Here is a 24,203-nt window from a genome sequence, read left to right on the forward strand (position 1 = left end):
ACTTCCACCTGCCCTGGGGGGAACGGAGGGTAGTCAGCTTTGTCTGCTTTGGCACCCTTGGATCAGGGCCCTATGCCACTGGACCCGCACTCCCAGCGATGTCTCTCTCGAAAGGAACAGAGGACAACTGCCTCCTTCCATTGCTGGGCTCTAGGGTAAAGGGAGTTCCAGAGCTGGCGCGCATAACCAGCTGGCTTCTCCCAAATGCCCCAGAGGGTTGTGGCACTCTAGTCCTTTACTGAGATCAGACCGTGGTTTGCAGTGAGCTTTCTCCTGGGTGCCCCTCCTCTTCTAGTGTCTCCAGGAATCTTGGTGCTTCACTGCCGCTCCTGTGATTCTGCCCTATTTCCCTGCTAAGCACTTTTCCCTCTTTTTCTTTTTTAGGATTTTTATTTATTTGTGAGACAGAGATGGAGAGCGTGGGTGTGGGGGGAGAGAGAGAAAGAATCTGAAGCAGACTCTGCACCAATCACAGAACCTGACATGGGGCTTGATCCCACAACTGGGAGATCATGACCTGAGCTGAAACCAAGAGTCAGATGCTTCACTGACTGAGCCACCCAGGTATCCTATAGTTTTTTGTTTTTCTGAAAAACTCTTTATCTCCCCTTGAAGTCTACATTGATGATAAAGCTCATTTGAGCTGAATTTCTTTGCAGTCCTAAAGACACTGGGCAAAACTCATTCTAATTTAAGTAGGCAGAATTGATGTTTTAACAAAAGGGAAAGAAAAAAAGTAAGGGAAAATTTATGTTTTGTTTATTAAAATGAGAACTTCACATCTTTTTTTTTTTAATGAATAAATAAAGCAGTGATGCTTAAAAAACCTTTCTGAGTATTCTAGGTTGTACAGTTTTTCCTTTTAGTACTCCCTCACATAGAGTCTAGGTGCTTTTCCACCACTGGCTTTTTCCACTGGGTCTAGAATGAATGAAACTGCCTGTGAGCCTTCAGAGAGGGGAAATCTCAGTTTCCTCTAGCATTTTGGGACACCAAGAAGTCAGTCCCATTTCCAAGCCAGATGTTCTGGGGACTCACTTTTCTGGGGTGCCCAATGTGGGGCACCAACCCTTCACTCTTCTCCAGAAGTGTCTGTCTGGTGAGATCCCACCCTGTTGTGGGTCAGCACATTGGGGGTGGTTGTTTTTTTGTTTTGGGTCTTTTTGCCAACCATGTCTCTATTCCTCTTACCTATCTTGATCTGGTCCTTCTATCCTTTATTGTAGACAGAAGTTCATCTATTTTTTTCAGATCTTTTTCAGAGGGAAATGATCCATATGTAGCTGTAGATTTGGCATGTTCATGTTGGGGGGGGGAGTTCAGGATCTTCCTATACTGTCATCTTGGACCTCCCTCTAGCTTACTTAAATTTAAAAACTGATAATTCAGTTTTTGAAAAATTTTAAATATGTTTGGGGCAATTTGTTTTTTTTTTTTTTTGCATTTTCGCACCACAACACTTTATTTTTTATTATTATTTTTAATAAATTAATTTTTATTGGTGTTCAGTTTACCAACATACAGAATAACACCCAGTGCTCATCCCGTCAAGTGTCCCCCTCAGTGCCCGTCACCCATTCACCCCCACCCCCCGCCCTCCTCCCCCTCCACCACCCCTAGTTCATTTCCCAGAGTTAGGAGTCTTTCATGTTCTGTCTCCCTTTCTGATATTTCCCACACATTTCTTCTCCCTTCCCTTATATTCCCTTTCACTATTATTCATATTCGTTTGGGCAATTTGAATATGTAAATATGCTTTTTCAACTGTAAACTTTATGAAATTTACATACAGTTAACTTTTTATAGTTCATGTATTTCCACTGAAAATTTAGCCTCCAAATTGAGATGTGTTGTAAATTTAAAATATACTCTATAGATTTTGAGGGGGACAGTATAAAATATCTTAGTATTTTTTCATATTGATTACATGTTGAAATGATATGTGGATATATTAGGTTACACAAAATATATTGTTAAAATTAATTTCACATGTTGCTTTTTACTATTTTTAATGTGGCATCAGAAAATTTAAAATCACACATGTGGCTTGAATTATGTTTCTCTTTCTTCTTCCTTTTTGAGGACAGGCTGGGGGTGGAAGTATACCTGAGCTTGGCCAACCAAACGCTCCTTAGAGCCCAAGCACATGCCTTCGGCAAGGACAAAGAAATGGTGGGCAGGTTGGAGGATGGTAAGCCACTGCAGGGGTTACTCCTCCTAACTGTGAGTGTCTTGGTGAAATCCTCAGAATTCTTAGTCTTCCACATCCACACCTACTTAACAGATTCCTTTTTGCTCACATTAGCCATGTTTACAGCCAAACACCCTGACAGACCTGATCAGGAAGTGAGTCTCTGCCCTGACCCTTGTTTCACAGAAATTCTTGGTATACCTTGTTACCACTGAAGTCACACAGTCGCTGGGGAAGCTGAGTCTATATTAAGCTCCTTAGGGAATTCTGATGCTCAGCTAGGGTTGAGAAGCTTAGCTTTAGATCTTTTAAGAATCTGGCCAGTGAGCAAACATGAGCCTATGTTATCATACTTCTGATATAGAGGTTAAACAAACTTTCTGGGATCCCTGCTTTCCTACAGCTGAAGGCATTCCATGCATTCAACAAATATTTATTGAGGATCTATTATGCATGCTTCAAGCATTGTCCTATATACTAAGGGTAGAGCAGTGAGTAAAAAAATCTCTCTTTGCTAAAGCATACTTTTTAGTGGGGAATAAAGGGACAATAAACCAGATTAACAAAAGAAAGATACATAGTATGTTACATGGTGACAGTTCTAAGAAGAAAACCAAACCAGGGAAGGGGGTAAGGAGAGAGAGAGAGAGAGAGAGAGAGAGAGAGAGAGAGAGCGCGCGCACTAGAAGGGCATAGAAATTTAGATGGGATGATCACAGAGGGAAAAACCTAGAATGTCACATTTTCAGGAAAGGAGCAAGCCTTGAGAATATGGGGGTGGGGAAAGAGATTTCTAGGCAAACAGAAAAGCAAGTGCAAAGAACTTAAGGTAGAACCTTGGGCTTGAAGTTGACAAAAAGTTCCTTAATTAGGCCACTCCAATTTTCGAGGGTAAAAACTGCTCAAGGTTTCTGCATGCTGGAAGCTGCCACTGAGGAGAGGTGCTGGGCAGGACTAGCTTGTCCTGAAGGGTGAAAGGAGAAGGTCAGAGTTCTGTGCATGGAGTTGGTGGGACTGTTGCCTTAATGACTTCTTTAACCTTGTGTAACTTGGTGTGTCATTTTGGAATTTGCATTCACTCTTGCTAACTTAAGGAATCTCAAAAGGATTAGGAATGGAGTAAGCAGCTTCTAGGCCAGACACCACCTGCGGCCAGATGGCAGCCCCACTACACCCAGAGTACTCCTTGCTAAGGAGCGAATCTCTGACTCTCATGAGAGGCACTATGCATGTTTTCAGCCAGGTGACTGAGAGCTAGGTCTTTGAACTCTAGCCAGGAACACCTTATTTCCAGGGTACCATCTAATCCTGGCCAGCACATGGAGACGGGGACTTACGTACACCTGTCTGTCCAAATGGACTCTAGGGACAGATAGATAGCCTGTTAATAGTTGGATTTTGATTTTTTTCTTATGCATGTGGATAATCAAAAGTAAAATTAGACTAGCCTAATTTCCCAAGAGTAAGGTGGAGAGCTTTCCCTCCTACATAGGGAGGAACATTTTGAATGGACAGCCTCAGCCTGCTGGAATGAGAAAACCCAGAAAGGCTCTCTTGCACATTCTGTCCTCATGAGAGGACCCTATTTTTAATAAGAGACAAATATTTCTAATTTAAGAAAAAAAAATCTGGGATACTGGAGAAACAGCAGAAGACCAGTGTGGTTGATGTGGGGTAAGGACAAAGAATGGTAGAAACTGAAGTGAGAGGTAAGGGCATTGTAAGGAAGGAGCATCTACAATCTCCACCTTCACTCATTTTGAAAGAGTGTAACATGAGTCTTCACCAGGGTGGTGAAGGAGTGCTGCCCATCAGCCATCAGCCCAGCAGGTGAAGGAGTGCTGCTGAACTACTGTCCTGAGAGAGGTAGCAGTCCAGGATAATCACCCTTTGTTTGTTCACATAGTTTTGGTGAAGATAAGCAGAGAAAAGCCCTTGTTTCACAGAGCTTATCACACTAGACACACACAAGAATGTGTGTGAATTTTCTTCATGATAAACACATAATGAGAACTACTGAAAAAAAGAGAAAGAAAAATATTGAGGCAGGGTCACAAACCCTAAATGGTCTTTGCCCCAAATTAAGTGAGGACACTTCCCAGAATCCTGTTTATTTGGAAACTTGGAAATTCTAGTGATCACCAACAGTGGTTTTATTTTCTTAGGAGTCCTGACTTCCCTTTGCACTGAGTGCTGGTGACAGCACTCTGGCTGATTAGATTGGACTGGAAAGCAGGAAAACTTAAAAAGTGTGTGCATTCCCCTGGATTGTTAAATACTCATGAAGCCTTATTTCAATCACCTGATTTGCCCAAACTGCTGTGCACCCCTCTATGCTGGGGCACCAGTGTCCTCTCCAGCTACCTGTAACCCATTGTAGGTCTGTGTTCATGGGCCAGAGCTTCAGCTTCTGCTCTGCTCCATCTGCAGGCATATAAATAAATGCTTTGCCCTCTTACCAACTACAAATCAGGGATCATCCATGCTCATTCATTCATACTTTTTTTTTTTTGAGTGCTTACTGGAGACCAGGCATGGTTCCGAGGACTGAAGGGAACCCCAGTACACAAAATAGATGAAATAGGTGATTATAGGAAGGGAAAAGTGGTGCTTACAAGGTGGTAAGTAGACCATAAATATGTAGATATGAAATATGTCAGGTGTTAAGTGCTGTGAGAAGAGAATGGCAGACACAGAAATGGTGCTCATTTAGAGCAAGTAGTCAAGAAAGGAGCCTTTGCTAAGGTGACTTGTGAGCAGGCATCTGGAAATCTCTTTTCAAGCAGAGAACTTAGAAAGAACCAAGCCTCAGAGGCCTGGCTGGGGTTGCATGTTGAACAGTAGAAGGAGGCCATGATGGAGGGAGGATGCCAGGGGATGAGCTCAGATGGTGTCAGGGGACAAGCTCAGATAGAACCTTGTTGGTCATGACAAGGACTCTGAATTTTATTCTAAATGAGATGCAAAGCCACTGAAACATTTTGAGAGGGTCATGCTGACTACTCTGAGAACAATCTAGAAGCCCAATCAGACTACCATGGTAATTCAGGCAAAAGAAATGGTGGAAAAGACATGGCAACAGACAGTGGCCATTCTGGAGAACAGTACGGAGGTTCCTCAAAAAATCAAAAACAGAGCTACCCTACAATCCAGCAATTGTACTACTAGGTATTTACTCAAAAGATACAAAAATACAGATTCAAAGGGGCACATGCACCCTGATGTTTATAGCAGCACTATCAACAATAGCCAAACTATGGAGAGACCCCAAATGCCCATCAGCTGATGAATGGATAATAAGAAGTGGTACGTGTACACACACACACACACACACACACACACACACACACACACACACACAAAATGGAATAGTACTCAGTCATCAAAAAGAATGAAATCTTGCCATTTGCTCCATGTGGATGGAGCTAGAGTGTATTATGCTAAGTGAAATAAGTCAGAGAAAGACAAATACCATATGATCTCACTTGTGGAATTTAAGAAACAAAACAGAGGAACATAGGGGAAGGAGGGAAAAAGAGGGCAGCAAACCATAAGAGACTCTTAAGGATAGAGAAGAAACTGAGGGTTGATGGAAGGAAGAGGTGGGTGGGGGATGGGTTGGATGGGTGATGGGTAGTAAGGAGGCCACCTGTAATGAGCACTGGGTATTATATGTAAGTGATGAATCACTAAATTCTATTCCTGAAACCAGTATTATACTGTATGTTAACTAACTAGAATTTAAATAAAAACCTGAAATAAGGAGCACCGGGTGGCTCAGTGGTTGAGCTTCTGCCTTTGGCTCAGGTCATAATCCTGGGATCCTGGGATCGAGTCCTGCATCGGGCTCCCTAGAGGGAGCCTGCTTCTCCTTCTGCCTATGTCTTTGCTTCTCTCTGTGTGTCTCTCATGAATAAATGGATAAAATCTTAAAAAAAAAACAAATAAAAATAATTGAAAAAAATCCCCTAAATGCTGCTATAGACTTTGCTTTTTACCCACTCTAGTTCTCTTGGACAAAAAGTGGGCATGCCTAGGACATGTCAGTAGATCACAGTTGTGGGAAGAGCTGGGGTGAGGCTACCCTTGGGGAAGTCTTTGTAAATAATCACAGGTTGATGAGGAAATTCGCTTCTTTATGATCATACTTTCTGCTCTATGTTTCCAAGGTAAAATATCAAAGATCAAAAAGATTAACTGGCTACACCCCTGGACAAGCTCTACTCAACTCCCATGACTGCTTTTGTGTGGAGCCTTGTGGAAACTTCTCTGTCAGGCTGTCATGAGGCCCTTCCTCCCTGCTGCTGACCACCTGCAAATCTTGGAGACATCTTGATGGGTACAACACTGCCTGATGAACTCTCCTTCTTCCTGTCTTCCTGCCAGGTGGTTACTAAAGAGGGCAACTTGTCATTTCAAAACCATGTAGCATGGCAAACCTGGCTGACTGTCTCAGGTGTACTGCTGTATAGTGACTCCCAGGGACAGCCAGCCTGAGGACAGCCTAGAAATGGCTCTGAGCCCCATGCTTACAGTCAGTCCATTCATTCACCATGGGCCAAGGCAAAGCATCCCTCATCTTTTCCTTCTTTGGAGACTGGAATTTTCTTTTCAAAACAACCCTCACTATTCTTTGTAACATTGTATGTAAATCAAATGAAAGGTAGGGGAGAGAAGTGAATATGGGCCACATGGAGTGACTTGCCATAGGGATGATTGAGTATATGGCAGACATAGATAAAAACAGATGAATTAAGTCAACCAGCAATTGCACCAGATTTCCTCAAAGATACGGGACAAAATTACCACAAAATTTTAAGTTCCAGACATAACCTTTAATTTTTTTTTAAGATTTTATTTATTTATTCATGAGAGATACAGAGGGGGAGAGAGGCAGAGACACAGGCAGAGAGAGAAGCAGGCTCCATGCAGGGAGCCTGATGTGGGACTTGATCCCAGGTCCCCAGGATCACACCCTGGGCTGAAGGCAGCACTAAACCGCTGAGCCACCCAGGCTGCCCCAACCTTTAATTTTAATTGTTCAGAAACCATCCTGATTTCTAAGTCACAACTTTTAAAACTAGAAATAAGGTTCGATAGCTTGGGTTGTAAGATTTTATCTGCTTCAAATGAGGAAACCTTATAAAATATTGTGGTTCAGAAATATCTAAGTGCTTCTACATAGCTTCAATGATTATCAGAATACACTCTCAGTAGGTAAAGCTCCTCTAGATTAAATGGTTAATCCCAGGGTAGGGAAAGAAAAATGAGGTGCAGAGAGATTAAGGCTCAAAGGCAAATGTTTCGGAGGCCCATGTGACACACAGGAATCAGAGTCCAGGTCTGTCTGTGTCAAATGTCTGCTCTCCATTCCAGGAAGACATTTAAATTACCTTTGGACATCAATAAATGTATGTGATGTGTATGCTAATAAAACAAGAGTTTTAGGGATCCCTGGGTGGCGCAGCGGTTTGGCGCCTGCCTTTGGCCCAGGGCGCGATTCTGGAGACCCCGGATCGAATCCCACGTTGGGCTCCCGGTGCATGGAGCCTGCTTCTCCCTCTGCCTATGTCTCTGCCTCTCTTTCTCTCTCTCTCTCTCGGTGACTATCATAAAATAAAAAAATAAAAATAAAAAAAAAAGAAATTAAAACAAGAGTTTTACAGTTTTTAGAAATAAAAATATTTCCACTTGAACATTTAAAATTTTACCAGTTAATGGTCCAATGGCATGCACACTAGAAAGGTAACAAGAAACAGATGAAATTAAGTTTAATAATAAATTTTAATTCAGTACAGGCATACCTCAGAGATGCTGCAGGATTGGCTCCAGACTACCACAATAAAGTGAATGTGGCAAAAAAGCAAATCAAACAAATTTCCTGGTTTCCCAGTGCATATAAAAGTTATATTTACACTATACTGTACTCTTAAGTATGCAATAACCATTGTCTAAAACAACAGTGTAAACACCTTAATTAATGCTTTAGGGTTGCCTGGCTGGTTTAGTGTGTGGAGTATGGGACCTCTGATTTCAGGTTTGAGAGTTTGAGCCCCACGTTGGGTGAAGCGATTACTTAAAAAAACTTTATTGCTAACAAAAATTGTTGGGATCCCTGGGTGGCGCAGCGGTTTGGCGCCTGCCTTTGGCCCAGGGCGCGATCCTGGAGACCCGGGATCGAATCCCACGTCAGGCTCCCGGTGCGTGAAGCCTGCTTCTCCCTCTGCCTGTGTCTCTGCCTCTCTCTCTCTGTGTAACTATCATGAATAAATAAATAAAATCTTTAAAAAAAAATTGTTAGCCATCACCTGAACTTTTTTTTTTTTTTAAGATTTTATTTATTTATTCATGAGAGATACACAGAGAGGGGCAGAGACACAGGTAGAGGGAGAAGCAGGCTCCTTGCAGGGAGCCTGATGTGGGACTCGATCCCAAGATCAGGATCACACCCTGAGCCAAAGGCAGACGCTCAACTGCTGAGTCACCCAGGCGTCCCGATCACCTGAACTTTCAGTGAGTCTTTTTGCTGGTAGAGGGTCTTGCCTCGATGTTGATGGCTGCTCACTGACCAGGGGAGTGGCTGCTGAAGTTCGAAATGGCTGGGGCAATTTCTTAAAATAGGACAATGAAGTCTGCTGCATGAATTGACTCTTTTCCTCATGAACTAATTCTCTGTAGTGTGTGATGCTATTTGATAGCATTTTACCCACAGGAGAACTTCTTTCAAAATTGGAGTTAAAACTCTGAAATCCTACTGCTGCTTTATCAATTAAGTTAATGTAATATTCTAAATCTGTCATTTCAACAATCTTCACAGCATCTTGATTTTTTTTTTTTTCACAGCATCTTGATTTACCTCAAGAAACAACTTTCTTTGCCCATCCATAAGAAGCAACACCTCATCCATTCCAGTTTAATCATGAGATTGCAGCAGGTCAAATGTAATAATAATGGATGACTTTGAAATACTGAAAGAATTATTGAACTGTGACACAGAGACCTGAAGTGAGCAAATGCTGTTGGAAAAATGGCATGGACTTGCTTGATGCAGAGTTGCCACAAACCTTTAATTTATAAGAAGTTCAAAAAGTGAAGCACAATAAAACAAGGTATGCCTTATATTTGCATTTTATCATTTCGATATGTAATCACTACTTAAAAAGTACTGAGATATTTTACCTTTTTTTCATACTAAGTCATCAAAATTTGGTTTGCATTTTACACTTACTCTGTTTCTTAATTTGGATGCTAAATTTTCTGCCAAAATACTGTATTTAGACTTCAGAAAATTTACATTTGATAAAGTCAATTCGCATACCCAAGTTATTGCAAGCATACTTAAAAACTGAGTTAAGAATCAGTATTTAATTAAAATTTTCAACAATCAAAAGTTCCTCGGTTGCACTAGGCAGAATTAAAGTGCCCAAGAGTCACATGTGGCCAGTGGCCATTGTGTTGGGCAGCACTGATTTAAAGAGATATGAGGATGTTTACTTAGGAGGTTGATATTAACGGGGTGGAATTCTGAGAAGACAGTTTGTAAGGTCTTCTCAAAATTAAAGAACTTTTTGTAGCTTAAACTACCCACTGTTCTCATCAACACAGTATACATAATTAAAATTTTTCTTAATATTTTTTCATAATATGCTTTATTATTTATTTATTTATTTATTTATTTATTTATTTATTTATTTATTTATTTATTTATTTATTTATTTATTTATTTATTTATGAAAGTCTCACACACACACAGAGAGAGAGGCAGAGACACAGGCAGAGGGAAAAGCAGGCTCCATGCACGGGGAGCCCGACGCGGGACTCGATCCCGGGTCTCCAGGATCGCGCCCTGGGCCAAAGGCAGGCGCCAAACCGCTGCGCCACCCAGGAATCCCTATGCATGTTTTATAGCAAACTTGAAACTGTATCAGATTTTATGTATAAATGCTTTCTGTTGAATTAGGAAGAGGCTTCTTTGAATTCTAAAGTGATTCTATCAGCCACATGTCTTTCTCCAGTGCAAATATGGTAGTACTACAAAGTGTTCAACTATCCCTTAAAGCCCACCATAGTTTATACAAGCAATAACTCCTTGAATATTTACTCAAATGGAACAATTCTTGGGAATCAGTAAGTGAAGATATGTTTATGCCTATGGTTTAGCTCTCTAGTTTACTTCATTATTTCTTTACAAGTTGAGTGTTTGAAAAATAAAGCCTAACACATGGTAATAGGCTAAATGATGGCAGCTATAGAATTTCTTATTTAACTTAAACCTTTGTGACCCTTGAAATTATAATACCCAATGATCAAAACAGATGCTCAGATCTTTACTGAACATGAGTAATTAAGCCTGTGCTCACACTGGTGCAAAGCTGGAAAAAGGCACAAATGCCAGAGCCGGTGAAGTGTCTGGTGAGACGCCGCCGCCCCCTACATCTTGGACTTCGCATTTCTGGCTTGGTCCCGCAGCTCCATTGCTGCGATTGTTGAGAGGTGGACTTCATCAGGCCCATCTGCTAAGCGCAGAGCCCGAGTTAGGGCATACCTGTGAACACAAAAGGAGCAGGAATAGCAGGAGTTATCTAGGAAGAACATGGTGCTTTAACGTCAGTCACTCTGACTCTAAGCCAAGACAATTCATTTTTGAAATCTTGCCACGGCAGTGACAAGAGAAAGAGCACAAAGAGAATCAAGGAGAGTAAGCCACTGAAAGTTCTCACTTTGGGAAGAGGAATCTTAAATGGCCCAGTGCATTGGGCTTAATCTCAGTCTTGGTTTGCTTTAGGGTTCTAGAAGTTGCTAGAACTAAGAGATATCTTAGGTAAGCCACAAGGAGTGAAGTATAATACACTATACACTATAAATATGTGGTAATATATTTCATTCTTATGGTCAAAAATTGATGGGAAAAACTGTGGGGCACCCAACTCATCTCCAGTGTGGGAGAGAAGGTATCAGGGGGACTGTGCAGTAACGGGCACTGGAGAGTTCCTCAACTCCCAGCAACCAGAATCTGGACATGAGATGGACACTGGCCTGAGGCATCCCTGTGGAGGTGGCAAACAGTCCTAAAGACATACCTAAGCCTGGCTCTGGGTGCCCTTTGCCATATGTGCTCCTGTCTGATCATTCTGGTTTCAGGGTGAACCCCTATGTCATTTCCTCAATAGCCCATGAACCCCAATGTGCCCCCCCTCAGTGTAAAAGTTGACACCATTGAGTGAAGGGTATAATTGTAATAATAAGAGTAACTATTCTACTGGGCACCTGTATTACCTCATTTAGCCTTGAATTATACTTTAAGTTAGTATCTTTTTTTTTTTTTTTTTAAGGTTTTATTTGTTTGGGAGAGAGAGCATAGGCGGTGGGAGAGGAGAAGCAGACTCCCTGCCTAGAAGGGAGCCCAATGAGGGCCTCGATCTGACCTGAGCCAAAAGCAGATATTTAACCAACTGAGCTGCCCAGGGCCCCCGAGTTAATATCTTTCTTTTCTTAAACAATTAGGATCAAAGCAGCTGTAGATTTTTAATTCCATTCTAAGCCTGTCAAGTGTAGATGATTACTAAGTGACATCTACTTACATATTAGCCAGAGGGAAATCCTGGGAAACGCCTGCACCTCCACATACTTGGATCGCCCGGTCAATAATTTTGCAGACAGCCCGAGGGGCAGCCACTTTAATCATTGCAATCTACATAAGCAAGATATAAAAAGAATGTTTCTTTCTTAGACAATACACAATGTGGGAAAATTTGATATAATCTGTATTTTCTCTGTGAAATGAGACAAGGGAACTTTCCCACATGAATTCACCCACTGAAACAGGATCTTTGATGGAAGCCAACAAAGAGATCTGTTGTAATGTGGCTAGTGGCCATATTTCAGTCAATACAGACATTCTGGAAAAAGCTCTTCCAAATCATATTTTATTATTTATAACTTGTCTTGTTTCCAAAAGGATTTAAGGCAGCTGATAAATCACATCATCACCTTAGGGATCATAAAAAGATTTTAAGAACTTTCATTAATCACTTTTCTCTTAGCAATTTTTATTGGTTTTTAGAATTGAGTGATCATGTTCTTACTCCATATAAGCCAGAAACATAAAAAGGTAGGAGAGGCATTTTTTTTTTAAAGATTTTATTTATTTGTCAGAGACAGTATATAAGCAGGGGGAGTGGCAGGCAGAGGGAGAAGCAGACTCCCCACTGAGCAAGTAGCCTGAAGCAGGACTTGATCCCAGGACCCTGCAATCATGACCTGAGCCAAAGGCAAATGCTTAACCAACTGAGTGACCCAGGCGTCCTGAGCGGCATCTTTCATGAAACATTTATACTCTGTGGTAGCAAAGTGCTATGCACTCTTTATCATCTTAGTCACTCTTCACTAGAACCCTAGGCCATAGGCAAAAAGGTCAAATACTTTTTGCTCAAGGCTACATGGCAGAAAGTGCCATCCTGGGTATAATTCCAAATCTGCATAGTCTAGGATTTCCCTACACTCTGTTGCTGCATCCCAAGAATGCTGAAGATATTCTGCATCCTGAAAATCATTCCCTAAAAAAGTGACATATATTTATAATCTTGATACTAAAATCACATGGAAGCTTCCAAAATTCTGAGTGCCATCAAGGTACCACAAAACCTGAAATGCCCAGTGGGTGAAAGGAACTGAAGGTTTGGCAGACTGTGGTCCAAGGGGCCTCACCTCCTTCTTAGCGGCAGCGCTGCCCAAAGTGTCAATGCTGTGGGCGGCTTTCAGGGTCAACAGACGTATCTTCTCAATGGCAATGCGGCTTTCAGCAATCCAGTGAGCCACAACCTCCTGCAGGGGAGCAAAGGGAGCAAAAAGGAGTGATAAACTGGCATGAGTCCATATCTAACACAACCATCTGACACACTGTAGGCCAAGGACTGTTCCCAAGGCTTACTGTTTTTTAATGGAAGAGTTAATTCGTTTGATATATACCAGCCAACCATATATTTGTGGAATGCTACAGTTAACACTGCTAGATGTTGGAAAAAAAACTGTATTTGCTCAGAAAAATAATTTATTTTGGATATCTTGATATCTAAAGTCAAGGTGGCTGAACTGAGCAACTGTCTTATTGCCAAAACATTCCTCACTAGCCCTCCTGAATGCTAATCTCATAGTCTTACTGAAACTTGGATAAATGTCTGATGGTGGAGTTGCTTACAGATAATCGAGATGATCCCCAAGGACAATTTCAGTGTGGGTAAGGTGCAGCAGTCCGCTGTTGTGTTATTATTTAGTAACAGTGACCTTTACCTTTGAGGAATAGTTCTATGAATTGTACCACATGTACAGATTACTGTGACCAAAGTCAAGATACAGAACAGTTCCATCTCCCATTAAAGCTGCTGCCCCTTTTTAATCACACCCTCCCGAACCCCTAAACTCTTGCAACCAAGGATCAGTTATCAGTCACTACAGTTTTGCCATTTTCAGAATGTCATATAAATGGAATCATGTAGCATGTATTCTTTAGAGGCTGGCTACTTTCCCTCAGCATAATGCTTTTGAGTGTCACCAAATTGTTCTGTCTACCGTCTATTTTTTTTTTTTTTATCACTGAGTAGTATTCCACTGTAAGGATGTATCAGTTTGTTTATCCATTCACCTGCTGAAGGATATTTGGGTTGTTTCTAGTTTTTGGTGATTATTAACAGAGCTTCTGTAATCATGTGCATACAGGTTTTTGTATGACTATACTTTTCATTTTTTAAAGCAGATGCAGGGAACAGAATTATTAGATCTGGTAAATGCTTATAAGAAACTGTCAAACAATTTTCCAGACCAATTGTACGATTTTGCATTCCCACCAGCAGTGTATAATGGTTTTAACTGCTCTCCAAAACATCAGCACTCAGTACTGTATTTCTAAAAAATATATTGGTCTTTTTAACAGTGTGCAGAGCAATTTCATGTTACTTTAAATTTGCATTTCCCTATGACTGATGATGTTGATCACCTCTTGATGTGCTTATTTGCCATCTATATATTCTCTTTGGTGATACATCTGTTCATGTCATTTCCCCAGTTTTTAAATTGGGTTGTTTTCTTACTGCTATTTGGAAATTTCTTTATTAAGGATACAAATCAACAGTCACAGGGGCAATTTGCAAATATCTTCTAGTCTGTAGCATTTTCATTCTCTTAATAGTGACTTTCAAAGAACAAATGTGATTAAATTTAATGATGTCCAATTTGCCAATTTTTTCTCTTATGGTTGTGCTTTTGGTGCATATCTTAAGAACATTTTGCCGGGCAGCCCTGGTGGCTCAGTGGTTTAGTGCCACCTTCAGCCCAGGGTGTGATCCTGGAGACCCGGGATCGAGTCCCGTGTTAGGCTCCCTGCGTGGAGCCTGCTTCTCTCTCAGCCTGTGTCCCCGCCTCTCTGTCTCTCATGAATAAATAAAAACAAACAAATAAAAAGAACATTTTGCCTAATCCCAAGTCACAAAGATTTATCCTTATTTATTTTTCTTAAAAGTTTTATAGTTTTACCTCTTACATTTAGATCTATGATTTATTTGGAGTTAAATTTTGTGTGAGGTGTGAGGTTAAGGACAAGGTGCATTTTTTTGCCTATGAATGTCCAACTGTTCCAATAGCATTTACTATAAAGATTAACTTTTTCTCCATTGAACTGCCTTTGTACCTATATAAAAGATCATTTAACCTATATTTTTATAGATCTATTTCTGGACTCTGTTCTGTTCCAAAGATCTATGTGTATCTCTCTTTGCTAATACCACATAGTCTTTAGATGAGGTAGTGATTTGATTCCTTCAACTTTCTTCTTTTTCAAATTGTTTTTGTTATTTTACTTTCTTTGCATTTCATATAGTTTTTAGGGCCAGACTGCCTATATATCTACAAAAATGTCCTGCCAGGATTCATATTGGAAATTCTTTAAATCTGTAGGATCAATTTGAGGAGAGCCGACATCTTTACTGTTGGTCTAACAGTCCGTGAACACAGTATTTCTGTTTATTTAGGTTTCCTTTTATTTATTTTACCAATTTTATAATTTTTAGCAATTGGATACTACACATTTTGTTAGATCTGTGCCTTTTTAAAAGCCTATTGTAAACAGCATTTTAAGAATTTCAGTTTCCATTTGTTCATTGCTAGTGTATAGACAATAAATTAATTTTATGTGTTGATCTTATATCCCAAGACTTTGCTAAGTTCCATTAGTTCTGGGAAAATTGTTTGGTAGATTCTTAAGGATTTTATATCAATCATTTTGTTTGTGAATACAGATAGTTTTACCTCCTTTCCCCCACAAACTATATGTACTTTTTTTCTTGACTCACTGCATTGGCTAGGACTTCCTCTATGATGAAAAATAGGGAGTGGTTAGAGTAAACATCCTTGCTTTGTTCCCAGTCTTGGGGGAAAAACACTTAGTCTTTCATCATTAAGCATGATGTTAACTGTAAAATTTTTTAGATGCTCTGCATTGGGTTGAATAAATTCCTTTCTATTCCTAGTTTGCTGAGAGTTTTTATTATGAATACTTGTGAATTTTGTCAAGCGCTTTTCTGGATCAGTTGACATGATTGTGTGCTTTTTCTTTTTCAGGCTACTATGGCAGATTATAAAAATGACTTTTCTAAGTAATTTTTGAATATAAATCAGCTTTGCATTCCTGGGATAAACCTTACTTGGCTGTGATATAATATTCTTTTTATATATTGCTGGACCTTATCTCCTAGTAGGTTTTTGCATCTATATTGGTCTAGTTCTTATCTGGTTTTGGATTAGGGCAATTCTGTCCTCATAAAATAAGTTGACAAGTGTTTCCTCCATTTCTAATTTGTGGAAGAAGTTGCATAGAATTGGTGTTATTTCTTCTTTAACTATTTAGTATCATTTATCAGTGATACCATCTAGGCCTGATCGTTTCTTATTTCAGGAGCTTTAAAAGAAGTATGAATTCAACTTCTTTAAGAGTTGTAGAATACTCTGATTATTTCACCTTCAGTGAGTTTTGGTAGTTTATGACTCTTAAGGAATTAGTCCATTTTATCTAAGTTGTTAAATTTATATGCTCTGCACACTTGCCAGAATGTGTAGGTTTCAAGGCCCAGACCTGGACTTAAGGAACCTCCACTTCAGCTCAGCTCCAAGCTCCATTCCCCAATCCAGCTTTTCCCAGAGAGTTCTGCATTGTATTTATAGGTACCTACATAGATTAATAATGTTGTCACTTCCAGTGACTTCTACTTCCAGAAAGATGAAGTAGATGCACTTTCCCCTATTTTCTTATTGAATACAACTAAAAACCTGGGATTTTCTATAAAACAAACACTGGTAAAGAGAAGGAGGCGGACTGGCTAAGCTAAAAGAACAATATGGTAGTGAGTTCCCTGGGTTTTCTTTTTGCCTAATACATCCTAGACTTGGAGCTGAAAAAGTCAGCAAATTGAAAATGCCCATGAGCACCGACAATTTTTTTTTTAAATACCCCCAACAAAAATCTACTCTACCTGAAGGTTTGGATAGGGGCAGCCTAGCAAAACAGAAAACTTTTTTTTTTTTTTCAAAAAAAGATTCCATTTATTTGAGACAGATGGAGAGAGAACACATAAACAGTGGGGAGGAACAGAAGGAGAGGGAGAAGCAGACTCCCTGCTGAGCAAGGAGTGTGAAGTGGGGCTCTATCCCAGGACCCTGAGATCATGACCTGAGCTGAAGGCAGAGGCTTAACTGATTGAGCCACCCAGAAAACATTTAAAAGTCACCAATCACAAGGAAAGAGACCAAGAGAGGAAGAAAGAAGCAGACAAGAACAACCAGAAAAGAATTAGCAAAATGGCAATGAGAACATATCTAGCAGTTGAGCATCTGCCTTCGGCTCAGGGCCTGATCCCAGGATTGGGGATGGGGTCCTGCATCAGGCTCCCTGCATGGAGCCTGCTTCTCCCTCTGCCTGTGCCTCTGCCTCTCTCTCTCTCTCTGCTTCTCTCTGCTTCTCATGAATAAATAAATAAATAAATAAATAAAATCTTAAAAAAAAAAAAGAAATGAAAGAGAAGGGACAGTTGACACCACAGAAATACAAAGAATGAGAAGAGACTATGAACAATTATATGCCAACAAAATGGACATCCTATAAGAAATAAATAAATTCCTAGAAATATACAATCTTTCAAAAATGAATGAGGAAGAATGACTACTGGTAATGAAATGATTCAATAATAATAATAAAAAATTCTCAACAAATAAGAATCCCGGTCTAGATGGCTTCACAATTCTAACAAACATTTAAAGAATAGTTAATACCTATTCTCTTCAAACTATTTCAAAGAATAAAAGAAGAAGGAAAGCTTCCAAGTTCTTCCTACAAAGCAGCATTATGCTGAAACCAAAACCAGATGGACATTACAAAACAAAACTACGGGCCAATATCCCTGATGAATATAGATGCAAAAATCCTCAACACCACATTCAATGATACAATAAAGGATCATTAACCACAATCAAGTGGGATTTATTTGGGTGATTCCAGGATGGTTCAGTATCTGCAAATCAATCAATGGGTGTACCATAGTAACAAAATGAAGGATAAAAATCATATGATCATCTCAATAGATGCAGAAAGAGCATTTGACACAATTCAACCTCTCTTCATGATAAAAACTCTCAACAATGTGGGTATAGTGGGAACATACATCAATATAATAAAGGCCATATATGACACTCCACAGCTATCATACTCAATGGTGAAAAACAGAGCTTTTCCCCTAAGATCACAAATAAGACAAGGCTATTCACTCTAGCCACTTTTATTCAACTAGTGAGTTTACACCTATTCTTCTCAAACTATTCCAAAAAATACAAGAGGAAGGAAAACTTCCAAATTCATTTGATAAGGCAGTACCATCCTGATACCAAAACCATAAAGACACTACAAAAAAAAGAGAACTATAAGCCACTATCTCTGATGAATATAGATGTAAAAATCCTCAACAAAATAGCAAACAGAATCCAACATTACATTAAAAAATCATTCACCATAATTAAGTGGTATTTATTCCCAGGATTCAAAGGTGATTCATTATTCACAAATCAATGTGATACGTCATATCAATGACAAAGGATAAAAACCATATGGTCATTTCAATAGATGCAGAAAAAGCATTTGACAAAGTACATATGTTCATGATTAAAACCCTTTGCAAGGTAATCTCATCAAAGAAACTGAAGTCTCAGCAAAGAAGATAGGAAGAAAAACCAATTAGATATTTTATAGCTGAAAAATGTAATAATTTAAATAAAAACCTCAGTGGATGGGCTCAATAGCAGAACAGTGGGGACAGAGGAACAAATCAGTGAACTGGAAGACAGGACAATAGAAATTGTCCAGTCTGAACTACAGAGAAAATAGAATAAAAATTATTCTAAAAAGAACACCATCCTAGGGACCTGCGAACCAAAACAAAACATCTAACATTCATGTCATCAAAGTTCAAGAAGAAAAAGAGGAAAGACTGAAAAAAATAAGTGGTGAAACTTTCCAAATGTAGCAAGAGACAAAATCTACAGATTTAAGAGGCTGAGTGAATGCAAAGCAGGATAAACCAAAGAAATTCATAGCAAGACACATCACAATTAAACTTCAAAAAAATAACACAATTATAACTGCAGCCAGAAGAATGACACCTTACCTATAGGGGAAATATGTATATGCCAGAAGAGAGTGGCAGGATATTTTTCAAGTACTAAAAGAAAAGAAGGGTCAACACAGGATCCTATACCCACTGAAGATATCCCTCAGGAATAAAGGAGAAATCAAGATGTTCTCAGATAAACAAAAAAAATTGTCACTTGTAGACTCCTAAAGAATGGCTAAAGGAATTTCCCTAAACAGAAGAGGTAAGAGAGGAAATCAGGAAGAAAGAATGAATGTGGTAAGAAAATATATAGTTAAATACAACTGGTTTTCCTTTGCTTCTTGAATTTCCTTTATAAATTTTTTTGAAGATTTTATTTATTTGAGAAACAGAGAGTGAGAAAGAGAAGTGGAGTGAGGGGCAGAGAGAGAAGAGGACTCCCCACTGAGCAGGGAGCCCAATGTGGGGCTTGATCTCAGGATCATGACCTGAGTCAAAGGCAGATGCTTAACTAGATGGACCTGAGCCACCCAGGTGCCCCTGCTTCTCGAATTTTCTAAATTATGCTTAAGAGTTGAAGCAAATATTTTAACACTGTGTCATTCTAAATTTATGTGAAATAAATATTTAAGACAATTATAAATGAAGGAAATTAAAGGGATTTCAAGGGCAGCCCCGGTGGTGCAGTGGTTTAGCACTGCCTGCAGCCCAGGGCGTGATCCTGGATACCCTGGATCGAGTCCCACATCGGGCTCTCTGCATGGAGCCTACTTCTCCCTCTGCCTGTGTCTCTGTCTCTCCCTCTCTCTCTGTGTCTCTATGAATACATAAATAATAAAATCTTTAAGAAAAAAAAGGGATTTCAATTAAGGGAGGTAAAGTTTCTATACTTCACTCAAAAAGGTAAAATAAGGACACCAGCAGACTGATAAAATACATGCATATATACAAATATGTATATATTCATATAATGTAATACCTAGACCAACTACTAAAAGAGCTATACAGAAGGGTACACTCAAACATTATAAATAAAGCAAAATGGAATTCGAAAAATGTTTAAGGAATGCAGGAATAAAAATAATGAAAAACAGAGAACAAACACAAAACAAAACATTAAATGACACACTTAAGCCATAATGTGAATTATTACAAAGACTGTTAGAGTGGATTAAAGAACAAGACCCACCTAAGTGCCAATTAGAAAAAAATTCATTTTCTTTTCTTTTTTTAAAAGATTTTATTTATTTATCCATGAGAGACACAGGCAGAGGGAGAAGCAGGCTCCATACAGGGAGCCTGACGTGGGACTCAATCTTGGGTCTCCAGGATCACGCCCTGGGCTGAAAGTGGTGCTAAACCGCTGAGCCACCAGGCTGCCCAAAATTCACTTCAAATATAATGACATAAGCAAGCTAAAAACAAAAAAATTATGTAATATGTAAACATTAATTAAATGAAAGCTGGAACAGCTATCTATATTACTAGCAGATGAAGCAAACTTCTGAACAAAGAAAATTACCAGAGAGGGTCGTTATACAATGATAAAAGGGTAAATCCATCAAGAAGTAGCAGCTAAAAAAAAAAACTAAAAAAAAAAAAAGTAGCAACTATCCTAAATGTGTATGCATCAAACAATGGAGCTGCTAAATACATAAAACAAAAACTGATAGAAATGAAAGGAGCAGTAAACAAACCCACAATCCTGATTGGAGACTTCAACACCTCTCTCCCAACTACTGATACAATTAGACAGAAGATCAACAAGAATATAGAGGAATTCAACACCATCAAGCAACAGGATCTAATAGACATTTATAGAACATTCCACCCAACAACAGAATTCACACTCTTTTCAAGTGTCCTCAAACATATAGAAAGATAGACCATAACCTGAGCCATAAAACAAATCTCAACAAATTAGTAAGAAATGAAATAATACAGAGTTTGTTCTGTAACCGCAATAAGATCAAACTAGAAATTAAAAACAGAGTAACAGGAAAAACTCCAAACACTTGGAAACTAAGTAACACACCTCTTAAACAATTCTTGTGTTAAAGAGTCTCAAAGGAAACTGAAAAATACACTGAGCTGAATTAACACGAAAACACAATATACCACAATTTGTGGAACATAGGTAAAGTAGTACTGAGAAGGAAAATTATAGCACTAAAAAACACACATGAGAAAAGAGGAAAAGTCTCAAGTCAGTAATCCATGCTACCACCTCAAGAAACAAAATAAATCCAAATGAGCAAAATAAATACAAAGAAAGCAAAAGGAAGTATATAATAAAGAGCAGGAATCAATAAAATTGAAAAAAAATAGAGAAAAATCAATGAAACAAATATCTTAATATCAAATATTAAGCCCTGATATAACAATCATGTTATAGTTTTGTATATTAATAATTAATATATTTTCTATTCTTTGAAAAGATCAGTAAGAACAGCAGAGCTATAGCAAGACTGACAAGAAAAAGTAGGCACAAGTTACCAAAGTCAGTGAAATAGGGGATATATCACTACAGACCCTGCAAACATCAATAGCATAACAGGAGAATATTGTGAACATCTCTCAACAATAAACTTAACAGCTTAGATAAAATGGATCACTTCCTCAAAAAATACAAAAAAACATGACTCATCCAATATAAAACAAACTGAATAACCCTGAAACTAATAAGGAAATTAATCTTTAAAAAACTACCTCTCTAGCCCCAAATCTCCAGGCCCAAAAGGTTTCATTAGAGACTACCAAATGCTTCAAGAATAATTAACAATTTCTAGATTGTTATCTAGACAATTTCTCCAGAAAGTAAAAGAAATGGGAATACCTCCTACATCGTTTTGTAAAGATACTATCCTAATGTCAAAACCAGATAAAGACAGTACGAAAAAACAAAAACTATTGACCAATATCCTTCATGAATCCATATGCGAAAATCCTTAACAAAACTTAGTAAGTAGAGTTCAACGATATATAACAAAGAATTATACACTATGAAAAAGTAGGGTTTATTTCAAGGATGCAAAGTTGGTTGAGTATTTGAAAATCAATGTACTCTACCATATTAACAAGGTTAAAGAAGAAAAATCACATGGTCATATAAATCCATGCAGAAAAGTCATTTTAGGGACCCCTGGGTGGCTCAGGGGTTCAGCATCTGCCTTCGGCCCAGGGCGTGATCCTAGGACCCGGGATAGAGTCCCACCTACATTGGGCTCCTTGCATTGATCCTCCTTCTCCCTCTGCCTATGTCTCTGCCTCTCTGTGTATCTCTCATGAATAAATACATAAAATCTTTAAAAATACATACATACATACATACATACATACATACACACAAACAAACCACAATGAGGTATCACTACTCCTATCGGCTGGCTAAAATAAAAAAAAAGTGACAATACCACATGCTGGTGGGGATGTGGAGAAACTAGATCATCTATACACAGCTGATGAAAATGAAAGTTTAGCCATTTTGGAAAAGAGTTTGGTGGTTTCTTTAAAAACTGAACATACTACTCCCATATGACCCAGCATTCTTGTGCATTAATCTCAGAGAAATAAAGGCATATGTTCACATAAAAACCTGTACATGAATGTTTATAGCAGCTCTATCTGTAATAGTCACAGACAGGAATCACCCAGATATCCCTCATCAGGTAAACAGTTAAACTGTGATAATCCATACCAAGGAATACTACCCAGCAATAAAAAAATGAACCAACTATTCGTATACATAATCTGGATGAATCTCCAAAGAATTATGCTAAGTGAAAAAATGCCAACACCAAAAGCTTATATGCTGTATGATTCCATTCTTGAGATGACAAAATTACAAAAATGAAGAACAGATTAAAGGTTGCCAGGGGTTAATGAGGAGATGACAAGAATGAGGAGGTGGGTGTGCTCATGAAAGAACAAGATGAGGGATCCTTGTGGTGATGGAAATGTCCTATATCTGGAGTCTATCAATGACAATATCCTGGTTCTGATTTTATACTGTAGTTTGGCAAGATGTTACCATGGAGAAACATAGGAAAGAATGTAAGGGATCTCATTATTTTTTACATCTGCATGTGAATCTACAGTGATTCCAAAATAAAGATTTTATTTTTTAAAGATTTTATTTATTTATTCATGAGAGACAGATATATATATAGATATAGATATAGATATATATATATATATATATATATATATATATATATATATATATATATATGAGAGAGAGAGAGAGAGAGAGAGAGAGAGGCAGAGACACAGGCAGAGGGAAAAGCAGGCTCCATGCAGGGAGCTCCATGCGGGACTTGATCCTGGGACTCCAGGATCATGCCCTGAGCTAAAGGCAGATGCTTAACCACTGAGGCACCCAGGCATCCCCAAAATATTTTAATTAAAAAAAAAATTGGTAGTTGCTTCTTAGTTGTCTTCGTGAGTTTTCTCTACTGGTTAGAACTTGGAAGAAAAGTGGGGAGGTGAATGGAGAATATAGAGACCAACCCCTTATCATAAATCCCACAGGCAAGCAAACATTCAGAACTCAGCAGTGAAACTCAGAGGACAATAACAGATGCTCCTGGTTGGCCACAATGGGTTCTTTCTTGGTGGTGGTGTTGTTGTTCCCATCCCTGGTTAGAGAACTGGTGTTTACAGCGGAGAATAGTATTTAAATTTGACCAACAGCCAATCACAGTGCTATTACTGGAGCCACATGAACCTTCCACAGTTATTTTTATGCTTGGTTATGTCTGCTATAGTACATTTCTTGAGCAGTGGATATTTGATCAGTTTCTCTATAACAGCGATGTTCAATATAACTGCTGATAACCACATGTGGCTACTGAGCATTTGAAATATGCCTAGTCTGAACTGAAATGTGTCATAAGTGTGCAATGACACTCAATTTAGAAAAATCAGTTGTTTTTTAAAAAGATTATAAAATACCTTTAAAATATTTTTATATTGATTTCATGTTGAGATGGTAACATTTTGAATATACTGGGTTAAATAAAATAGATTATAAAAATCAATTTCATCTATTTCTTTTACTTTTTAAAAAATGTAACTACTGGGCAGCCCAGGTGGCTCAGCGGTTAGCACTGCCTTCAGCCCAGGATGTGATCCTGGAGACCCAGGATCAAGTCCCACATCAGGTCCCCTTCGTGGAGCCTGCTTCTCCCTCTGCCTGTGTCTCTGCCTCTCTCTGTGTCTCTCATGAATAAATAAATAAAAGCTTTAAAAAAAATGTAACTACTAGAAAATTTTAAATTACATTTGTGGCTTACAACAAACATTTCTACTGGATGACTTTTGAGGTTGAAACAAGGCTCTAAATTAACAACTTTTTAAGATTTTAT

General features: G+C 38.8%; 1 protein-coding gene across 2 annotated transcripts in view; it reads right to left on the reverse strand.

The window, feature by feature from the left end:
- Positions 1 to 7,956: 7,956 nt before the first annotated feature.
- The window catches only part of ACAD11 (acyl-CoA dehydrogenase family member 11), a 102,687-nt gene continuing 86,440 nt past the window's right edge, over positions 7,957 to 24,203 (reverse strand). For both annotated transcript variants that reach the window (XM_055321078.1, XM_055321077.1), the window contains exons 18-20: positions 12,899 to 13,015; positions 11,773 to 11,882; positions 7,957 to 10,736 (exon numbers count right to left, since the gene is read on the reverse strand). In XM_055321078.1, coding sequence (XP_055177053.1) covers positions 10,622 to 10,736; positions 11,773 to 11,882; positions 12,899 to 13,015 — 342 coding nt within the window. In that variant the 3' untranslated portion in view covers positions 7,957 to 10,621. The remainder of the gene's footprint in view (positions 10,737 to 11,772; positions 11,883 to 12,898; positions 13,016 to 24,203) is intronic.

The sequence above is a fragment of the Nyctereutes procyonoides genome, unplaced genomic scaffold, assembly GCF_905146905.1.
Source record: "Nyctereutes procyonoides isolate TBG_1078 unplaced genomic scaffold, NYPRO_anot_genome, whole genome shotgun sequence".
NCBI lineage: Eukaryota > Metazoa > Chordata > Mammalia > Carnivora > Canidae > Nyctereutes > Nyctereutes procyonoides.